This window comes from Tamandua tetradactyla, chromosome 5 (genome assembly GCF_023851605.1).
Source record: "Tamandua tetradactyla isolate mTamTet1 chromosome 5, mTamTet1.pri, whole genome shotgun sequence".
NCBI classification, from domain to species: domain Eukaryota; kingdom Metazoa; phylum Chordata; class Mammalia; order Pilosa; family Myrmecophagidae; genus Tamandua; species Tamandua tetradactyla.
This window is the reverse complement of record NC_135331.1, coordinates 27,379,448-27,399,444: the sequence shown is the minus strand read 5'-3', so window position 1 is coordinate 27,399,444 and position 19,997 is coordinate 27,379,448. Positions and strand designations below refer to the sequence as shown.

The window sequence follows — 19,997 nt, the reverse complement described above, 5'->3', positions numbered from 1 at the left end:
AAACTCTGATCTCTATATTCTCAGCCCAGTAAAACCACTGCTTTCTCCTTGAAATCTATTCCTCAGTACAAATTTATAACTGTTATTAGCAAGTCGTCTAGTGTGACACAAGCTTCTTTGCCATTATTACAACAGGTATTGAAAACATTTTTAGGTGGTTACAACAAAGATTTCATGCAAGAACACATTATTAATGTTTTGGTCTTAAAATCTTTCATTATTAAATCCTGTTTGCTTTTAAAATGGCTTACACACCACTATTTCATTGGAGTTTTTCACAAAGCCCAAATAACAGTCCTCAGCATTTTGTGTGGATGGAGAACTGAGAAGTCAGAGAAGGACCTGGTATTTGTCTCTATCTATCTGAGACTCTTGATTTAAATGCCTTGCTTAGTTACAGAAATCTACAGGCAACGTGGAGCAATAACAGCATCCTTCCATTTACTCCCCTCTTCCAGGCCATGCACGTCCCTGTTGCTACTGCATTATTACTTCTGAGGATAGAACACTCAACATAGAATCCCAGGGCTCAAACTTACTGATGTAATGCCACACACTCAGCTCTGAGGGGCCCACCGTGACATACACATGTCCTGTGAGTCAACACACACAGAGTAGGATCCAAATCACCAGATGTAGGCACGCACACACACACACAGGTGTACAGATTCACTTGGTCATAGGTACAGGCACACACAAAACACCCAGGTTTCAGACTTTGATGGTATTAAGAGCCATTCCCAAACAATAACAGAAGAGAATGAACAGTGGACACATGCACAATATACACACAGCCGTTCACCCAGACCTAGACCTGTACACAGATACACATGAGCACGTACACATAAAGGCTCAGCAACAGCCACATGCGAACATACCCAAACTCACACCAGACTTGTGAGGCTTACAAACAAGCATACAAGTGCACACAAGGTACACTCCTACAGCCACTCCTGGATCCACACACATACCAGACAGCAGCCACACACAGGCACAGACTCACCTGTATACACCATTACAAAGAAGCACACAGACACAGGTGAAATATGTGAAGCAAGACCCACACAAAGCCAGAAATAAGCATACAGTGGTTGTATACACAAGATATCTAGTCACTAACCTGGACCCACAAGACAAAGAACGACACAAACACATACACAGATGCACATATGCACAAAGACTAACACACTGGTCAGGTCTGTAAACAACAGTCACATGCCAATACACACGCATACACACTCACATGCGGACTAGTGAGGCTCAAATGCAGAGTCCCACTGGGATCAAGGTGGGAGCCGAAGGAGCGTTCGGTCTTCACGGCACCCACAGCCCCAGACCAGCCGTTCCATACCTGGCAGCGAGTTGCGCTTCTGGAGTTACTCAGCCGTGTCAGAACCTGTCTCCACCGCCGCCTGCCTGCTAGACCTGGTCACCCAAACCCTGCACACCAGTTTCTTCATCCCGAAATGGAAATGCCAACAAACCTCGCTGGGCTGTTGCGACCCTTCTGCCAAGTAACATGTCAGGCCCACGCAAACGTGCCTAGCAGCGTCGGTTCTCGATAAATACCGGCAATTACCGTTGCTGGCATTCCCTCGCAGCCAGCATTACAGCGATGTGCCAAGGCATGGGCGCGGAGGGAGGGCTCAGCCCTCGGCCGCCCGCCAGGAACTACACCTCCCAGAAGGCTGTGCGAGAGGCCCGGGGCCCTTAGAGGAAGTGGAGTTTACGCCTGCGCGGCGCAAAGGCTACCGGGAGTTGTAGTTCGTGCCTGTTCCACGCAGGCGCACGTTTCCTCGGCGGCCGCCCGGCAACTCCTTTGTGGCGGTCGCTGGCCTTTGTGGGAGGCCGGCGGTCCGTCGGTCCGTCTCTCGGTCTCTCGTCGGTGTCAGGGTGTCTCCGGCCGTGCCCTCGGGCCGCTGAGCCCGAGGCCCTGTTTTCTCCCAGAGAAGTGTGTGACGGGCGTGATGGCGCGTGTGTGAGTGTGTGGGCCCGGGGTTGCGCGTGGGGGGGGGGGGGGGTCCGGGCCGGGCTTGCGCGTGAGTGTGTGTGTTCCCGGGCCGGGGTTGCGCGCGCGCGCGTGTGTGTGTGTGTGTGTGTGTGCGCACGAGTGTGTCCGCGCCCGGGCCGGGGTTGGGTTCGCTCTTTCCCAGCCGGCCCGACCTGCCCCCAGCTGGGGTTCCGGGAAGGGGTCTCGGCGTGAATGTGCAACGGCGAGTGTGCTTGCGTGTGTGCGGCCCCGGAGGTGTGCCCGCACGCCGGGAGTAGGACCCGCTTCTCTGGGCCTGGCCGGAGACCCAGGAAGCCGCAGAGCTGCCCGCCGCGCCGGGGGACGCCGCCGAGGGGCGTCATGGAGGCCCCCGCCCGGGAGCCCCAGGAGACAGGTACCACCGCTTCGCCCTTCCAGGCAGGGGGGCTGCGGATTGGCACTGGAGGAGACTGTCACCCGGAGAGGTCAGCCAGTTTCCCAGAAGCATCCAGCAGAACCCGACCTCCCACTTCCTCACCCTGCACACCCATTTGTTCCTGCCATCCCAGGCCTGCTGATGGGAGGAAGGGAAGGGCCGCGTTTCTCTCCACTTATTGGGGTGCTTGAGACACTGACACACAGAATCAATCCCTGATGCTGTATCAGGTTGTCCCCAATACCAGACTCACTCCCCACCCCACCTTCCTTCTGGCTCCTCCCTCACCCTCCTCTCTGCCAGGCCTGGGATGGGCTTTGGCTTAGTCTGAGCCTGGTGGCCTGACTCATTTCTCCTTCCCCAGTTCTGTCCTCTCAGGACCCTCTCCTTCCCCTCAAGAAGAATGATAAATTGGGTCTGGAGCCCCTGGAAGCTGAGTCCGAGGTGAGTGACTGCCTCCTTCCTTTTTCACGTGTTTTTCTTTATCATGAGAATGAGTCTTCCCCTGCCCTGGACCTTTCTTTAGTCAACCATAGACTTCCTCAGGAAGCTCCAGGCAGTGGGAACAGCACGCACTGAGGAGGAGAGTCACAGGGCCAGGCCCAAATTGTGCTCTGGAGGTGGCCCTTACAGCCTGACTTGGTCCAATGGGAGTCTAAGTTTTCCTGGACCTATTCACCCACCCCTGAACCAGGAGCTCTGTGAATTTAGTGGCACCCAAGCAACATTTGTGACAGCTCCCTCCAGTGCCCCTGAGTCATTTCCACAGGTTGCCTGGGGTTGGATAGAGACTCAGATGCTGTTTGGGACAATTGGTCCTAGTTAGGGGAGGGGGGCTTAATGGGATAAAATCGAATGAGGTGGGGAGGTGGGGCAGGCAGTTCTGAACAACTAAGTGAAGGGCTGCACAGCAACATCCAGGTAAGAGTAATGATAGTGGGTGCATCTCTCCTGTACCACATCCCCAACATGGGCCCTTGTGGGAAAACCTGGAGCTTTAGAGAATCTGGGGGCTCATCAGGGAGTTGATCTGGGACCAGGTCCACAGTGAAGCTGGCCACAAAGCCTTCCTTTTACAGCCTGTGCTCTTCATTTTGTTCTACCACCTAAACCACCCCTGCCCCCTTCATGGCAGTTAGAGGAAGAGTGCAGAAGAAAGGAGAGTGTGGTGTAGTGAAAAGGTCTGGACAATGGAAGGCCCTTTGATTTTTTAGGATTTTCTGATTCTGTTAATCTCCCTCTTGAAAGGGGTGAGATCTAGTTGCAGAAAAGTCGAAAAAGCTGTAAAACATGTGTGGTGAGAGGCATCAGGTCCGTTATGTGCTAGAAGGCTCTGTGGTTCTTTAAAAGACTGAAGGGATCCCATGCAGTGCAATGTCTTAATTTGACTGTGGATCACCCCCCAAATCGGTAAAAAACTGTTTGAGACAGTTGAGAAAATTTGAAAATGCTCTGCTTGTATGCTGTATATTTATTGTATAGGGTAGCATTGCATCCATATTAAATTTCTTGGTATGGTAATGTGTGAGATTATCTCAGGAGGCACAAACTGAAGAATCTAGAATGAAATGTCACCATGTCTGCAACTTACCTTCAAATGGTCCAGCAAAAGTGTGTGCGTGTGTGTGTGTGTGTGTGTGTGTGTACCTTTCTTATGCATGTGTGTTATTTCTAAATAATTGCATGTTTGATCTGGGAATAATTTGTCCCTCTCTCTTAAGTACTCTTTGCCTTTGGCATTCTCTCCCAACAGTCTCATTCATACTCTGAGTTTGTTTTCAGGTGTCTGGGCACCTACCAGGGTCTGTTCTCTCCTACCCTCAGCCAGTGCAGCCCCACCATTATCCTTTATCTCTGAGGGCCTCAACTTTGGGTAGTGATCTCCACATGTGTCCTCACCCCCACCTTCTCATCTCCCTGAAACCCATTTGTTGGGGATCAGATTTACAGTAGTATAATTTATACACAATAAATTTTACCAACTTTAAGTATACATTTTGATGAGTTTGGGCAAATTATACAGTTGGACAGCAAACACCACAATCATGATTTAGAACATTTCTGTGACCCCAAAAAGTTCCCTCATGCCCCTTTGCAGTCACTGTTCTCCCCCAGCCTCTTGGCTAACCACCGTAGGTTTACCTTTTTAAGAATTTCGTATGGAATTATCCACTTTGTGGTCTTTTGTGTCTGGTTTATTTCGTTTAGCATAATGCTTGTTCTAGTTTGCTGGCTGCTGGAATGCAATATACTGAAAACAGAATGGCTTTTAAAAAGGGAAATTTAATGAGTTGCTGGTTTACAGTTCTAAGGCCAAGAAAATGTCCCAGTTAAAACAAGTCTATAGAAATGTCCAATCAAAGGCATCCAGGGAAAGATACCTTGGTTCAAGAAGGCTGATAAAGTTCAGGGTTTCTCTCCCAAGTGAGAAGGCACATGATGAACACAGTTACAGTTTCTCTCTCATCTGGAAAGGCACATGGTGAACACGGTCAGGGTTCCTCTCTCAACTGGAAGGGCACATGGTGATTACAGCATCATCTGCTAGCTTCTCCTGGCTTCCTGTTTTATGAAGCTCCCTGGGAGGCGTTTTTCTTCTTCATCTCCAAAGATCGTTGGTTGGTGGACTCTGCTTCTTGTGGCTATGTCATTCTGCTCTGCTCTCTCTGAATCTCCTTCATTCTCCAAAATGTTTCCTCTTTTATAGGACTTCAGAAACTAATCAAGACCCACCCAAATGGGTGGAAACATGTTGTCACCTTATCCAGCTTAACAACCAGTCTTGATTAAATCACATCTCCAGGGAGATCTAATTACAGTTCCAAACTTAAATACTGACTAGGGATTAGAAGAAATTCCTGCCTTTACAAAATGGGATTAGGATTAAAACATGGCTTTTCTAGGGTCCATACATCATTTCAAACCAGCACAATGCTTTTGAGTTCATCCATGTTTTTGTGCAAATCAGTAGTTCCTTTTTATTTCTAAGTGGTATTCTACTGTACAGATATTCCATAATTTGTTTGTCCATTCACTAGTTGATGGACATTTAGGTGGTTTCCAGTTTGGGACTATTATAAATAAGCCACTATAAATATTTGAATACAAGTATGAACTCATCTTTTAATTTCTCTTGGGTAAATACCTAGGAGTTGAACCGATGATTTATATAATAAATATATATTTAGTTCTCAATTTTATAGATCTTTTCAGTAAAAATTGGTTTCATTGATTTTCTCATTTGCTTTTCTGGTTTCTGTTCCATTGATCTTTGCTCTTTGGTATCATCTTTCTTTAGTTTTATAAGATTGAAACTTAGACTTTAATTGAAAATTGATTTGACACCTTTCTTCTTTTCAAAGCCATAAACTTTCAATACCATAAGTTTGTACTCTAAGCCTTGCTTAGGTATATCTCACAAATTTCTTATGTGGTATTTTCATTTTTATTCAGTTCATCATGGTGATGAATATACTACTATGTGATAATATTGTGAGCCATTGATTGTACACCATGTTTGGAATGTTTGTATATTAAGAATGTTTGTGTTTAAAAAAAGTAACTTAGAATATTGAAAGGAATGTTGTGTTTTTTTCCTTCTTGATCACAAAGAGCAAAGACACTGAATTCTAAACTGCTGAGTTCAAAGGACACTATGATAGGTGTGAGATAAAAACAAACAAGGAGAAAAAATGAAGAGTACATGGGAATTACAAGAATTGTTTAAAAAAAAAATCCTGTTGGAGAATTTTAAAGTAGACTGAAGAGAAAAGATAGAGTTTAGAAGGGTGATGCAGTGAAGAGTGGTATAGAATTTTGCCCCCTTTGTCCTGCTCCAGGAAATAGTGAGCAGTGTAAAGTGTGCATCTGTGTGTGTGTGTGTGTGTGTGTGTGTGAATTGAGGAATCCAAAAGGAGTATGGATAAGCACTCTCCTATTTTGGCTAGATTTCTGACCAGTAATAACTTAAGATCAGCATCCAGCATCCTTAAGGGAATGAGGAAAGCCAGACAAATTATGAATTGGCGCCCTTGGTAGGAAGGAGTAAAGTACAGCCTGAGCCCCTGACTTGATGAAGAGGAAATGTAAAATACTTCCCATGCCAAAAAGGAAGGAACAGGAGAGAGCATCGAAGAGAAAGATGGTAGTGTGCCAAGGGATTGTTCAATTTAACATTTTCTGGCTTAAGATATGCAACGTGTCGAGTTTTCTAACAAATAGGTCAACTTTTGCATAATCTCCATGCAGTTCTCTCTCAAAACCAAAAGTTTTGGTGCAATGCAAGGAATGGTAGGAAGTAAGGAAAGTGTTTTTCTTCCATCTGTGTTTACTTTTGTGTGATTTCAGTTAGCCCTTCTGTGGAAACCTTGTTGCCTTGCTTAGCCAGTATTGTTTCCCCTCTGTAATAATCTCTTAACAGGCGGAAGACCCAGGTCCGATTCCCAGCCCGGGCATTCCAAAAAACCAACCAAACAAAACCATTCCACAAATGTTGCCGTGCTAACGGGATAGTCACATGGAAAAGACTGAAATGTGACCCCCACCACACAGCATACAAGAAAAAAGGATTCTTTCAAAAATGGAATCATATTGTGCACAAACCCAGTGTTTTCCTTTTTTGCATTGAGATACGATTCACATACTGTTTTATTTTTCCCAGCTGATCAAGCAAATATGTGGCAGTGGGTTGCGTTAAACAATGGGAATTTATTAATTCATGGTTTTGAGGCCAGCAATCCCTGATCATTAGCTTTCCTGCCACGTGCCAGGGCATGTGGCTGCCGCTTCTGGCCTCTCCCTTCTCTCCCAGGTTCCGTTGATCTCAGCCTCTGGCTGCTTCCTCTGTATTTTTCCTTTATCTGTCTGTATTTCCTTCTGCTTATAAAGAACTTCACAAATAGGATTAAGTCCCATCCTGATGGAACTGGGTCACACCTTCACTGAAGGGACTTCATCAAAAGGTTGTACTTAAAATGAGTTCACAGCCACACAAACAAATTAGGTTTAACAACATGGTTTTCTGGGCTACAAGCTCCAAAGCACCATGCATACCATAAAATTCATTCTTTAAAGTGTAAGATTCAGTGGTTTTTAGTGTATTTGCAAAGTTGGTGCAACCATCACCACTGTCGATTTTAGAACATTTTCAGCACCGTCCCAAAAAAGTTCACTCCTGCTGCTCCCCTCCCCTCAGCCCTAGCAACCAGTCCTCTACTTTCTGTCTCTCTGGATTTGCCTCTTTTGGACATTTCACAGAAGTCGAATCATGCAATATGTGGCCTTTCGTGTCTGGCTTCTCTCACTTAAAATAATGTGCAGCGCTTTCCTTCTGACCACTCTGTGACTGTCCTGGTCCTCATTCCACTTCGACACAGCTGTCTTAGGGTTCACTGAAGTTTCTTGCCTCACTTAATTATCACTATGATGGTTGCCAGCTGATGATTACGTAACCACCTCCATCCTTCTACATTTGTCAGCTGTCACTCTACTCTAGAGCGTTCTTTTCTCTGCATTGATTTATTCATTTGTTTATTTATATCAGTGTGGACTCATGGATTTATTCCATGGGTATAGTTATTAGGATCATTTGTGTTAATGCTCAGAATGTTCCGGATTGGCCAGTGGGCATCTGTTCTAGTTTGCTAGCTGCTGGAATGCAATATACCAGAAACAGAATGGCTTTTAAATAGGGGAAGTTAATAAATTCCTGAGAATTTTACAGTTCTAAGGCTGAGAAAATGTCCCAATTAAAACAAGTCTATAGAAATGTCCAATCTAAGGCATCCAGGGAAAGATACCTTGGTTCAAGAAGGCCGACGAAGTTCAGGGTTTCTCTCTCAAGTGAGGAGGCACATGGCAAACACAGTCAGAGTTTCTCTCTCAGCTGGAAAGGGACCTGGCAAACACAGCGTCATCTGCTAGCTTTCTCTCCTGGCTTCCGGTTTCATGAAGCTCCCCAGGAGGTGTTTTCCTTCTTCATCTCCAAAGGTCGCTGCCTCGTGGACTCTCTGCTTCATGGTGCTGCAGCATTCCTTGCTCTCTCCGAATCTCTTTCATTCTCCAAAATGTTTCCTCTTTTATAGGACTCCAGAAACTAATCAAGACCCACCCAAATGGGTGGAGACATACCTCTACCTAATCCATTTTAACAACCTCTCTTGACTGAATAGGGATTAGAAGAAACGGCTGCCTTTACAAAATGGGATTAGGATTAAAACATGGCTTTTCTAGGGGACGTATAGCCTTTTGAACCAGCACAGCATCCTTCAGGCTAACCCCTGTGCCCTTTGGCCATGCCCCCACCTATCTCTGAGCACTTCCTTACTTTCTGACACCGTCTTTTCTCCCAGGAGTCCAGTTCTTTTAGTCTAGAACACTATTTAGAAACTAAGATTTCTCAATAAATAAAGAAACAAAAAATTAAATAAAGAAAAAAGGAAGAGAAAGAACCAAGATCCGGGCACCTGGTATATGCCTTGTCTGGGCCTCTTAACAGACAAAACTCAGAAGTTTCCTTCCATATCCATGCAAGCTTTGCTTCTAGATTTATTTCTGTATCTATCTTTATATTCTAAACCCTGTATTCACACCAGTAACTCCAAGTCCAGTTTAGTCCTGTGGTTTTCATTCTGGTCTTCCCCCTTTCCTAATGTGGACCTCCTTCCTCCATCATTGAGAAGCCAGGCTCCTATTATCCTCAATATATTTACTTACTTGTTTAACTTCCCCGTAGGTAGCCAGTGTCATCCCAGCAGGCTGTCCTGTCCCCCTGCCCCAGCCCTGTTCTCAAGTCACCCATCACGGGTCACTGCTGGGACCTGCTCTGGAGCACGCTAGCATTAGCTGCCATTCCTGCCCAGACTTGGTAAGGCTGCGGGAAGGAAGGCAGGAAGGCTGCCACTTATGTTTCAGAAAGTATTTTTACATTGATTGTTTCACTTGCTTCCTCTCAGTAAGCCTGTACACCTTGTCCATGAGCATTTCGTCCCCAGCTCAGGGAACAGGAAAGCAAGGCTCTGGGCAGTGGGTCCTAAGGCCTCACAACTCATGAGTGGCAGACCAAGAAGCACAACTGGACTCCTGCAGTTCACGTCCAGGCCCTTCTCGCCAAGTCTCAGTGCCTTTCAGTTTCCTAACCTGAAACCTTTGGTTGTCAATTTTTGAAAGACAGCGAGTGACATTGACACATCCAGAAGGTCATTTGCTATCTCCACTGTGGACCCTGCTATCCAGGACACACCATTTCCAAAGCATAGCCCACCCCCCCTGTGCCTTTCACACCTTGGGGAATGATCTGTCCCCAAGGCCAAAAACTTGGACACCACCCCAGCTGCCTCCTCTGAAGCACCCCTCCTCTTTCTGAAATGGCTTCCTTTCCTCCTTTCCATTCCCTGCTTTCGGGGTTGCTAGGGCTTGGCAAACACATGGTTTCCTCAGGCCTCCCCATGGCATCTGTAAGTCAGGCTGGAGCAGAGCCTGCCCCTGTGGCTGCTGGGTCCTCTGTCACAGCACTGGTCACTCTTGGAGGCAGCCCTGGATTTTCATGGAACAGATGCTCCCTAAAAGATGGCACTACTGTCCGTGGGGCCTCGTCCCCAGGCAGGCCTAGCTCCCACCAGCCCTTTCTGTCCAGCCTACAGAGCTCCTGCTTTGCCCTCCAACCTCTTCATTGCTCCGTCATCTCTTCTGACCCCTGCTCTGCATGCCTCACCCTCTCGAATGGTCCTGTCCTCAGACTCCACCCTCAGAGCCCCCTGAGCCACTCGCACCCAGCCTGACTGCTGCTCTTCAGCCCTGGCCCAGCCGTGGGACTTGTTTGTCTGTTTGTTTTAATAATTTCAAACTAACGGATATTAGCAAAATAATACAAAACCCATATGGTGAACTCCAACACATCCCTCCCCATATATCCAGGTCCACCAATTTTAACATTGTGCCACATCTGCTGTATCATTTTGTCTGTGTGTTTTCTAAACATCTGTGCATAGATGTGTACACCCTGCTCCATGAACACTTAATATCTCCCTTTACATGTCCTAAGAACTAGGATATTCACTTATGTAACCACTTTAATCAAATGTAGTTATCAAGAACTTTAACCCTGGTATAAAGCTTAGTCTGGATTCCAGTTTGTCTGTATGTCCCAATCATGTCCTTTTGACCTTTTCTCCTCCATTATTAGATCCAGTCCAGCATCATGGACTACATTTAATTGTCAGTGTCTCTTTAGTTGCTCTTTTTTTTTTTTTTCTCATTGTGCTTGTCAGTTTTAAAACAAGCCTGTGATGGAAAGGTTCTGATAATGGTAAGTATGCTTGCCACCTTCCATTACCAGAACTTTCCCAACAGGGGACTTGTTTTAAAGCTGTCAAGTGGCACTGGTCTTCCACTGCTTGGTGCTCATGAGGCTTTTGTCCTCATCACAGAAGGAACTGTCCCTGTGCAGAGTCTCAGGCCAGGCATGGCGTTGGCACCACAGGCAGCTCCCCTACCACCACCACTGCCAGCCACACACTAACAGGCACTCTGGTTTTGACCCAGCACCAGTTTCCCGGGGTTTTGTAGGACCGGAAACACGGAACACACAGTATCACTGGCATTAGGAGATCCCACAGCTGTCCAGCTGCCATTCTCTGCACCCTCCCGGCCAAAACCCTATGTGTGGGCTTTCAGACCTGACCATGGACAATGACAAAGGCTTTGCCTGCCAGGCCTCACAGGGAGCTGCCCTTTCCACTCCAGCCTCTGTGGCTGGCCAGTGCATCGCACCCTTTGGAAGAAGCTGCAACTAAGGACTCCGCCCCACATGCTCTTGGCCATATCTCCTTTCTTAACCTAAGCGCCTCCATTCAGAGGCCTCCTTATTGGGGGAGGGGAGGGAATGTGAAGACACTCTTCCCCACTCTGACTCAGTACTCTTCCCCTCCTAGCCCTGCTTCCCCATCACCCCCTCAGCCCTGGGGTCCATAGAGCAACAGGCCTTGTGTTGGGGTCCCCTCAGCAGTGAGATGATGCCCCACATCCATCCTGATCCATCTGGCCCATGGCAAGTGGGGTTCCATGGGATAAAATGGAACAGGTGAGAGGGTTTGGCTCCTTCTCAGTTGAAACCTCTTGCTTATATTATTGCAATAAGCAATTGAAGGCTTGACTCTTATTTTCATCTTTGTTGTCTTAATGGATCACTTAATGCCCAGAAGCTCAGCTCTTAGCTCAACTCAGCTCTTGACAAGGCCAACGAAAGCACGGCCACCTTGACCACAGCTATTACAGCCATGTGCAGCCTCCGGGCCCTACTACAGCTGAGTTATCAGGATGTGGCAGTGTCCATCTTTGCTGTGGTCTCCCAGTCCAGGAGGCTCACAGAGGAAGGGGAGGCATGGAGAGCAGATTCCCAGCCCTCCTGATCCAGACATCACCCATAGGCCAAGGCTTTATGACAGGCCGTGTCTGGAGCATCATCTTCCATGCTCATTTGAACTCAGGACATTTCGAGGAAATAGTGCTGGGAGAAGGTCCACTGAGGTTTACCCTTTAGGCATAACATCTTTAATAAATAAGTGGGACTCTTCAGACCACGAAGACAATCAGAACTGCTCCTCTGTGGTTGGCTTCTAATTCCCCCAAACTGTTCTCTGACCTCTCGCCTGGCACCATGCAAGGGGTCACCCTGGGTGACTGCGAGTGTGTGTGTCATTTCAGGAATTGGTCACATTCAAGGATGTGGCTGTGGACTTCACCCAGGAAGAGTGGGGTCAGCTGGACTCCCCTCAGAGGGCCCTATACAGGGACGTGATGCTGGAGAACTACCAGAACCTTCTCTCCTTAGGTAAGATGGCTCTCCTGAGACTCAAAGTCTGCTCTCTGGGTGTCCTTCCATGCAGTAGATTGTGCCAAAGCATCACGTTGGCACCAGCCCTGCTGCTGGACACATCAAGACACAGAATATGTGGTCTCTGCCCAGGGCATCAGAGGGTGGGCAGAGCAGCCAGCCTCATCATCGCTTGGACCAGAGGAGCTGTGAAAAGTGCTGTGGCTGAGATTGGGCACAGGGGAGAGCGGGGCCTGCCAGCAGGGAGCAGGATGGGACAGAGGGGACTTTGGGCCCAGCCTCCCCTGGAACTTTTCTGTGGAAGATGAAAGATGGGCATCGGTGCAGAGGGGTCTTCCAAGTGTGCGCTTCCATTTGGACTCTGCATATGAGACCCCCCCACTTTGGGGCCTAGAGGTTCTTTTTCTTGAACCCCCAGGGATGTGCTGGTGACAGAGCTGTGCCATTTACATCCTTCCGAGGCCTTGAGCCTGGAGAGCAGCAGCCCAGATGGCCAAGCTGCTTTCTCCCCATCCCCAGGAGCAGGGCCTCCAGTCTGCAAGCCAGATGTGATCTCCCACCTGGAACGAGGTGAGGAGCCATGGCAGGTGCAGAGAGAAGTCCCCGGAGGTGCTTGTCCAGGTGAGCAGGTGATTGCCAGGTAGAAGGGGCCAGACTTCTCTGACCGAGGACCCGGGGCACCCTCCTTCTTGCCTCCCTCTCTTGCCCTCTCCATCTCCATCCCAAGTTTTCTGTTCCCTCTTCCCATGTCCCAGTACCCTTTCTTGATCTCTCCCTCCTCTCCTTCCTTCCTTGAACTTATCGAGCACCAGCCATGTGCCAGAAGCTGTGCTGGAAGCATGGCAGGGGACAGCGTGGACCAAAATGCCCGTCTTCATGGAGCTGACCCTCTGAGGGAGGAGGCAGAAATAATCTCTAAATCTACATAAGTATTTGGCAGGTGTAGTTTGTTACATGGTGACCAGAAAAATAAAACAGCAGGGGATTGGGGAGAGGGTGTCCACCTGAAGGTTTGGCAGTGATAGGGGGTGTTGTGAGGGCCATGGGAGGTGGGCCATGGAGAGGGGGCATGGGAATGATCCAGCCGGGCTGTGGGGGACAGAAAATGTGTCACACCCTGGAGGCAGCCCAGGGTGGAATTAGGCGTTTCGTCCTGGTACTTGCATTGTCTCCCTGCCTTCATTCCTTCACACTTTGCCACTTTATTGGGTTCTGCCCTCTTTTCTGTGCTTATCTACATCCCCAGGTCAGATCTCAGATCTGTATTCCAGTGCCGTATTTCTACCTGCTTACAGGAAATTACGTTTTCCATGTCTTCTAGAATGGGATCCTAGCTGTGATGTGAAGGAGAAGTCATCCCCAAAGCAGGACAGTGACAAAGAGGAACCATCCCAGGAGTCAACAGTGGAAAAGCTGACGAGGTCCCGTCTTCACAGCTCCAGTGTGGGCGAAGTGTGGGACCATACTCTGTGCAGAAGCGAGGATGTGCTCTGGAAGCAAGTGCCTGCCCCCTGGGAGGACACCTCCCCAGAAGAGAGTTTTTGGGGACATGACACACCTGAGAAAGACTTTCTGCTCAGGTCAGCCCTTTTCACCCGACACAGAATTCCTCCCGAAGAAGACTCTCAAGAACGACACCTGAAGACTTTCCAACCCACTGAGGGCATCACTAAACACCAGAAAACGTGTGCAGGAAGAAACTCTGTCAAGCCAAGTGAACCCAGAAAATATTCACATCTGGACAAGCAGCAGAACGCGGAGGCCAGGGAGGATCTTTTTGTGTGTGGAGAATGTGGAAAAGCATTTAGTCAGAGTTCATCCCTCACCCTGCATCGACGCTGGCACACCCGGGAGAAAGCTTACAAATGCAGTGAGTGCGGGAAGGCGTTCACATGGAGCACCAACCTCACCGAGCACCAGAGAATTCATACCGGAGAAAAGCCCTTTTTCTGCAGTGAGTGTGGGAAAGCCTTCAGCTGCCACTCGTCACTTAACGTGCACCACAGAATTCACACTGGTGAGAGACCGTACAAGTGCAACGTCTGTGAGAAGGCCTTCAGCTGCAGCTCACTACTTAATATGCACCTCAGAGTTCACACCGGGGAAAAACCCTACAAATGCGCTGAATGCGGGAAGGCCTTCAACCAGAGGACACACCTCACGCGGCATCACAGGATTCACACGGGAGAGAAACCTTACAAATGTAACGAATGTGGGAAGGCTTTCACTTGCCATTCTTCCCTTACAGTGCACGAGAAAATCCATAATGGAGATAAACCCTTTAAATGTAACGAATGTGAGAAAGCCTTCAATAATCGTTCCCGCCTCACTCTCCATCAGAGGATTCATACTGGAGAGAAACCCTTTAAGTGTAATGACTGTGGGAAAGGCTTTAGCTGCCACTCCTACCTTATCGTGCACCAGAGAATTCACAGCGGAGAGAAACCCTTCAAATGTAACGAATGTGGGAAAGCCTTCAGTTCTCATTCATATCTCATCGTGCATCAGAGAATCCACACCGGAGAGAAGCCCTTTGATTGCAGTAAATGTTGGAAGGCCTTTAGCTGCCATTCTTCCCTCATCGTGCATCAGAGAATCCACACTGGAGAGAAGCCCTATAAATGTAACGAGTGTGGCAAAGCTTTCAGCCAAAATCATTGTCTTATTAAACATCAGAAAATTCACTCTGGAGAGAAGTCATTTAAATGTAACGAATGTGGCGAGATGTTCAACTGGAATTCACACCTCACTGAACACCAGAGAATTCACAGTGAAGAGAAGCCCTTTTCCATTCAATTCAACAGACACTTGCTGAGCTCGTACTATATGCCAAGCAGTCTGCTCCGGGCAGGGACCACGGGGATAAGTGATGTGGACCCAATAAATGCAATGGATATGGCAAAGCTTTTGTGTGTGGTTCAGGCCTCACCCAGCAGGAATTTCTCCCTGGGTAGCAAGCCTGGAAATTAATGTGATGCACTTTTCTTCATGGTAGCCACTTTCTTAGTTACCTCAACCAGTCTTGTTCCTGCCTTCAGGGTGAGTTGGGAAGGCAAAGTGGCTCACATATCCAGACCAACTTGTACCTACAGATGTGTGAGACCTGCCGTATCACCCCTGTTCAGATCTGTCACCTGCTGGGACCCCTCTTTTAGTTAGAATTTGTCACCTCCATATTGAGGGACATTGAGGAGGGCCTGCCATACTGTTTCCCTTCCTGGCTTAGGAGGTCATCGACAAGGAGAATAGATGTTTCCTGCAGATAAAAAGAAGGTATGTCATTTGTCGAGTCCATAGGCAGGCTCCTGACATGCTTTTGATCAGGAATTTCCTCTGTAAACTATTATATTTAGGATAATGATTTAAAAAAAAAAAAAAAACCCAGGAGAATATAGCTATGGCTGTGAACACTGTTACTTCCAAGTGGACATTATCCTATTCCAGGAGGGGAGAGTATCTTGGATGGTGGGTTTAGGGACAAAAGTGAATTTCCTAGACCATTAATACCAGCCCTGTCAGCAGTCTGCCCCGCGGTGGCCTCTGAAGTCCAGCCCAGCACCAGTGTGTCCAGGTCCCGATGTGCCTACCACATGCCTTGCCAGTTAGTCGGGAGCACCCTGGCTGATGCCTGCTGTGTGGGAAGGTGGGCACAGCATCGGGATAGAGGTGTCCAGAAGCCTGCCTGCAGACGGCAAGAGCTGGGCCAGGCCCCAATGGGGCATTCTGGTGGGACCACCCTGCACGGCCCCTGCTCTCACCATTTAGCTCCATTCCCCAGCTCAGCTCAGAGGAGGTGGGAAGGGGCACCTCTCCACAGGGAAGTCTGGGAGGAGCGTCTTAGCTCCAGGGAGACAGCAGCTGTTACACAGTCTCCAGGACACGGGGACCCTCCTGCGTCACAATACTCACAGCAGATACAGGGACAGAGTGCTCATCTGGAACTAACGTTAACCTTACTCAGCTCTAAGCAAGTAGAAGCTTCCCTTTCAGTGATCCCACTTTACTCTTGTATAGAGTATTAGAGCTCATGGAATGCTTTTAAAATGCCTTTTAAACTATCAAGGCAATATAAGCACATTTCGGAAAATGTGGAATAAACTGCATTTTGCACTTTGGTATGTCACCTTCTGCTTTTTTATGTTGCATTTTTTTTTCCCTTAAGAATATGGATCACTTCACAAATATGCATATCATCCTTGCGCAGGGACCATGCTGATCTCTTCTGTATCTTTCTAATTTTAGCATATGTGCTGCCAAAGCGAGCACTCATATTGCATTTTTTACATGTCTTTAAACATCGTGTATATATCATCTTTTGTCTTTTTTTTTTGCTTAGCTGCAAAGCATAATTTTTTCCCAAGTAACTGTATCATCTTTAGGTTTATATTTCTTAGTGGAGGTGTAGTATTCTATCATTCTATTATATATTACTTTGTTAGAAGCTGAACTAATATTCCTTTATTTTTCACTATTATGTGTCATTCTCCATTGAGCATCTTTTCGCATTCTACTTCTTTAGTGTTTTCTCAAAGGAGAGTTCTATAAGTGAAAAGCTGAAGATGAAGGAAATGAACTTTTTAGGGAATTATTTTAGTTTGGGGAGTGTTTTTTGGTCATGTGTTTACAAAGCAGTAGTTCCTCTGTTAGGACTTCATTGGCAGGATTGATAAAGTGGGAAAGCCCCTAGATTTCCATCCCCCAAGAAAGATACTGTTAGAAGTTCGGGTGCTTGGTGACAACATATTAATTCTTTGGGGGTGCTAAGTCATCTTTCCCAAGAGTGAATGTGTGCTGGCTTGTCAGAACATTCTCTCCAGGTCTCATTCTGGCAGTTGCAAATATGTGTAGTATTTAAAATTATATTGGACTACTGCTTTGGTGAAAGACAAGTATAAGCTAGGCTTCATTCATTGCTGTATAGGCATTATTATTATATTCCTAGTTCCTCTTATTTTAAAATAAATTAAAACATTTTTGTGAGCTCTGCCAGTATCCAGCCCTGTGCCTCCTATCGGCCCTGCAGTGCTTTCCATTCAGTAAGCTGTAGGTGGCTTCTTACTCTTTTACTCTGCACCTTTGCTAACTAGCAAGTTCGAATATTTAAAATATTTTTGGGGGGGTGCATGAGCCAGAAATCAAACCCAGGTCTCCCAAATGGAGGGCAAGCATTCTACCACTGAACCATGCATGCACCCTATTTAAAATATTTTTATATTAGTCTTCTTGAAAATTATTTGAATATTCTCTTTGCCCTCCTTCCACTGGGGCCTTGATGTTTTCCTTGTATTTACATATAAACAACGTTTTTGGATTATAAGAATAATACATGTATATTCTTTCCTTTTTGACAGCTATGTCATTTTCTACCTTATAATTTTATATCATAATTTATCTTTGTCAAGTGAGATTGGTTGTCCCTGTAAATAACTGTTGAACATAAACCTACGTGCCCATTTCTGATGATTTCCTCAGAATAAATTCTGAGAAGTGGAATTACTGGGTAAAGGCCATGCACATTGTAAGAGTGTTGATTTCTAGGTTGTATCCAGCCTAACGGTCCCATTTTATTCTCTCATGTCCCCCTCTCCACAGCCTTGCCAACACTTGGTATTATCTCCTTACTGTCTTTATTAGCCACTTTGATATGTTAAGAATGTTATTTGTTCATATTTACTGTTTATTTTTCTTCTCATGTGAACTGTTTCTTCCTGTCTTTTGTCTGCTTGTCTGTTTATTTGTGTGTTTTTTTAATCCATGTCTGTACATTTTTATCATGAACATTTTTAATCTTTCTCATGGTATTTTTAAGAAAAATGGTTTTCAAATTCTACATAATAAGGTCTATTAGATTTTTTTCTTTATTTTTTTTTCATTGTTTTAACTCAGACTGCCCCTTTCCAATCTTTTTTTAAATCCTCTTGGGGTCCCATAAACTACATTTAGCTTTGAAATCCATTTGAAACCTGTTTAGGGTATATAATCCAAGGTCCCGGTGTCATTCTTGAATTTTATTCCTCACTATTCTGTAGACCCATCTATTCTATTATTGTAGCATCATAATTTGCTTAATATAGGTAGTTTTTAGTAGGTCTTTAAAAGCTTGTTGTTTTTTTACTCTATTCTTACAGTTAACCCAGAACTCAGCCTGTTCATGCCCATACATTTCTCATTGGGATTTTTGTTAGAATTGAATAAAACTTGCTAATTTGTGAAGAATTATTGTTATAGGAAATATTAAGCCCTTTCCTCAGAGAACATGGTAGAGCACTGTTCATTCAAATCTAACTCCAGCGTTCAGAAAAGTTTTATAGTTTCCTTCATCTATGTTCTTATATTTATTCTTAAGTTTACCCTAGTTTTCTGTGGTTTATAAATGGTTCTTTCCATTATAAAATATATAGGAAAGCTATTGATTGTTTCTGTCTTTTTTACATATTTGTTTTATACCTAGCCACTCTACTGAGTTATTCTAGTGAGTCTCTATCAGTTTGTTGGATATTCTAGGTAAATAGTCATATTACCTAGAAGTAAAACATTTGCCTATCTTTGTGAATAGGTAGCCTTTTCTTTCTGTTTGTTTTTTAAATTGCATTGGCTGGCACTTCTAGAGCAACACTGACTGTGTTGATAGTAGTAATTGGTGGCACATTCTGTTTGGGTTGGGGGATCAGTTCAAATAGTTTGCCTTTTAAGACTCCCTTGCAGCTAGGGTGGCCATTTAAGCCAGTTATGACCAATAAGGTACAAGTGGAACCCCAGAGATTTGGGGCAAAAGCTTTTGCTTTCCTGATAGGATACCTGCTCCTTCCTCCTCCTCTTCTCCTTCTTGCCTGGAACTTGGATCTAATGCCCAGCGGTGTGGCAGCCATCTCATAACCATAAGACAATTGAGGATAAGAGCCACACACTAAGGATAATGGAATGGAAAAATAAAAGGATCCTAGGCTTTTATGCAATTTTTGAGCAGCTGTTTTAATCATGGACATTCAAGTTCCTGAACTCTTGTTATGTAAGAAAATAAACAGCTGAGTTACATTTGTCATTACTTATGGTTGTTTCATTCCTCACTGGTACAGCATCTGTGTGTTTATCCTGACATAAAGTGAAACATCTAGTATTTCACTCATATATGAAATATCAACCCTTAATAAATTATGACTGTTTATCATGTTAGTTAATTATCTTTACAGGCCTAGTTTGCCATAACTTATCAGGACTGGACACCAAATTTTACTAAATACGTTCTGGGCATATCTCAGAAATGATGACATGGGTCTCCTTCCTCATTACGGATATTTAATTTGATATATAAAAAGATTTTCTAAAATCATATCTTTGGGCTACTGGAATGAGTCCCATTTGGTAATGGGGTGTTAATTTCTACGATTATTTCACCCTATTTTGCCTGGAGAGGAATACCTGTGGCTGGCAGCTTCCTCTTGCACCCAACAGCAACTTATGACCGATTTGCTCTGACAACTCCTGTAACTTGCTGGCATCCGAACCCAGATGTACTCAAGTAGTCTATTCATTGCTCTACTGATGAGATTATTCTCCCTCTTGGTCTTAAAGAAAAAAGGAGAGCCAAAGAGGTGAGGTCCCTCCTCCAGAAGTGGTCGTGGTCCCCAGATGGCCTGGTGGCTGAGAGAGAATCCTCGAGAAACCCTCTAACGTACAGGGCTTCTGCAAAGAGATGCATGAGATGCTTTGTCCTTCTAGATGAATGATAAAAATGACATTTCTTACTTTTGTAACCAGTA

At 45.8% G+C, this 19,997-nt stretch overlaps 1 protein-coding gene and 1 non-coding gene across 3 annotated transcripts; one reads left to right on the top strand and one right to left on the bottom strand.

Moving 5' to 3' along the window:
- Window positions 1-1,774: 1,774 nt before the first annotated feature.
- Window positions 1,775-19,282, top strand: ZNF74 (zinc finger protein 74). 2 transcript variants are annotated; one of them, XM_077160322.1, is made up of 5 exons: window positions 1,775-2,384; window positions 2,770-2,849; window positions 12,108-12,234; window positions 12,757-12,858; window positions 13,559-19,282. In XM_077160322.1, the coding sequence occupies exons 1-5, from the start codon at window positions 2,204-2,206 to the stop codon at window positions 15,205-15,207; spliced, it is 2,139 nt and encodes a 712-aa protein (XP_077016437.1). In that variant the 5' UTR covers window positions 1,775-2,203; the 3' UTR covers window positions 15,208-19,282. The 2 variants fall into 2 exon arrangements, with proteins under 2 accessions (XP_077016437.1, XP_077016438.1); XM_077160323.1 differs by lacking the exon at window positions 12,757-12,858.
- Window positions 16,397-16,503, bottom strand: LOC143685331 (U6 spliceosomal RNA). Its single transcript, XR_013176577.1, has one exon. It is a non-coding gene; the product is annotated as a U6 spliceosomal RNA (small nuclear RNA).
- Window positions 19,283-19,997: the final 715 nt, after the last annotated feature.

Excerpts from the sequence above, each read along its gene's own strand:
- ZNF74 (XM_077160322.1), top strand. The coding sequence starts at position 2,204 with ATGTGCAACGGCGAGTGTGCTTGCGTGTGTGCGGCCCCGGAGGTGTGC. Across the intron at positions 12,235-12,756 it reads CCAGAACCTTCTCTCCTTAG|GAGCAGGGCCTCCAGTCTGC; the intron begins GTAAGATGGCTC and ends CCCCATCCCCAG. Across the intron at positions 12,859-13,558 it reads CCCCGGAGGTGCTTGTCCAG|AATGGGATCCTAGCTGTGAT; the intron begins GTGAGCAGGTGA and ends CATGTCTTCTAG.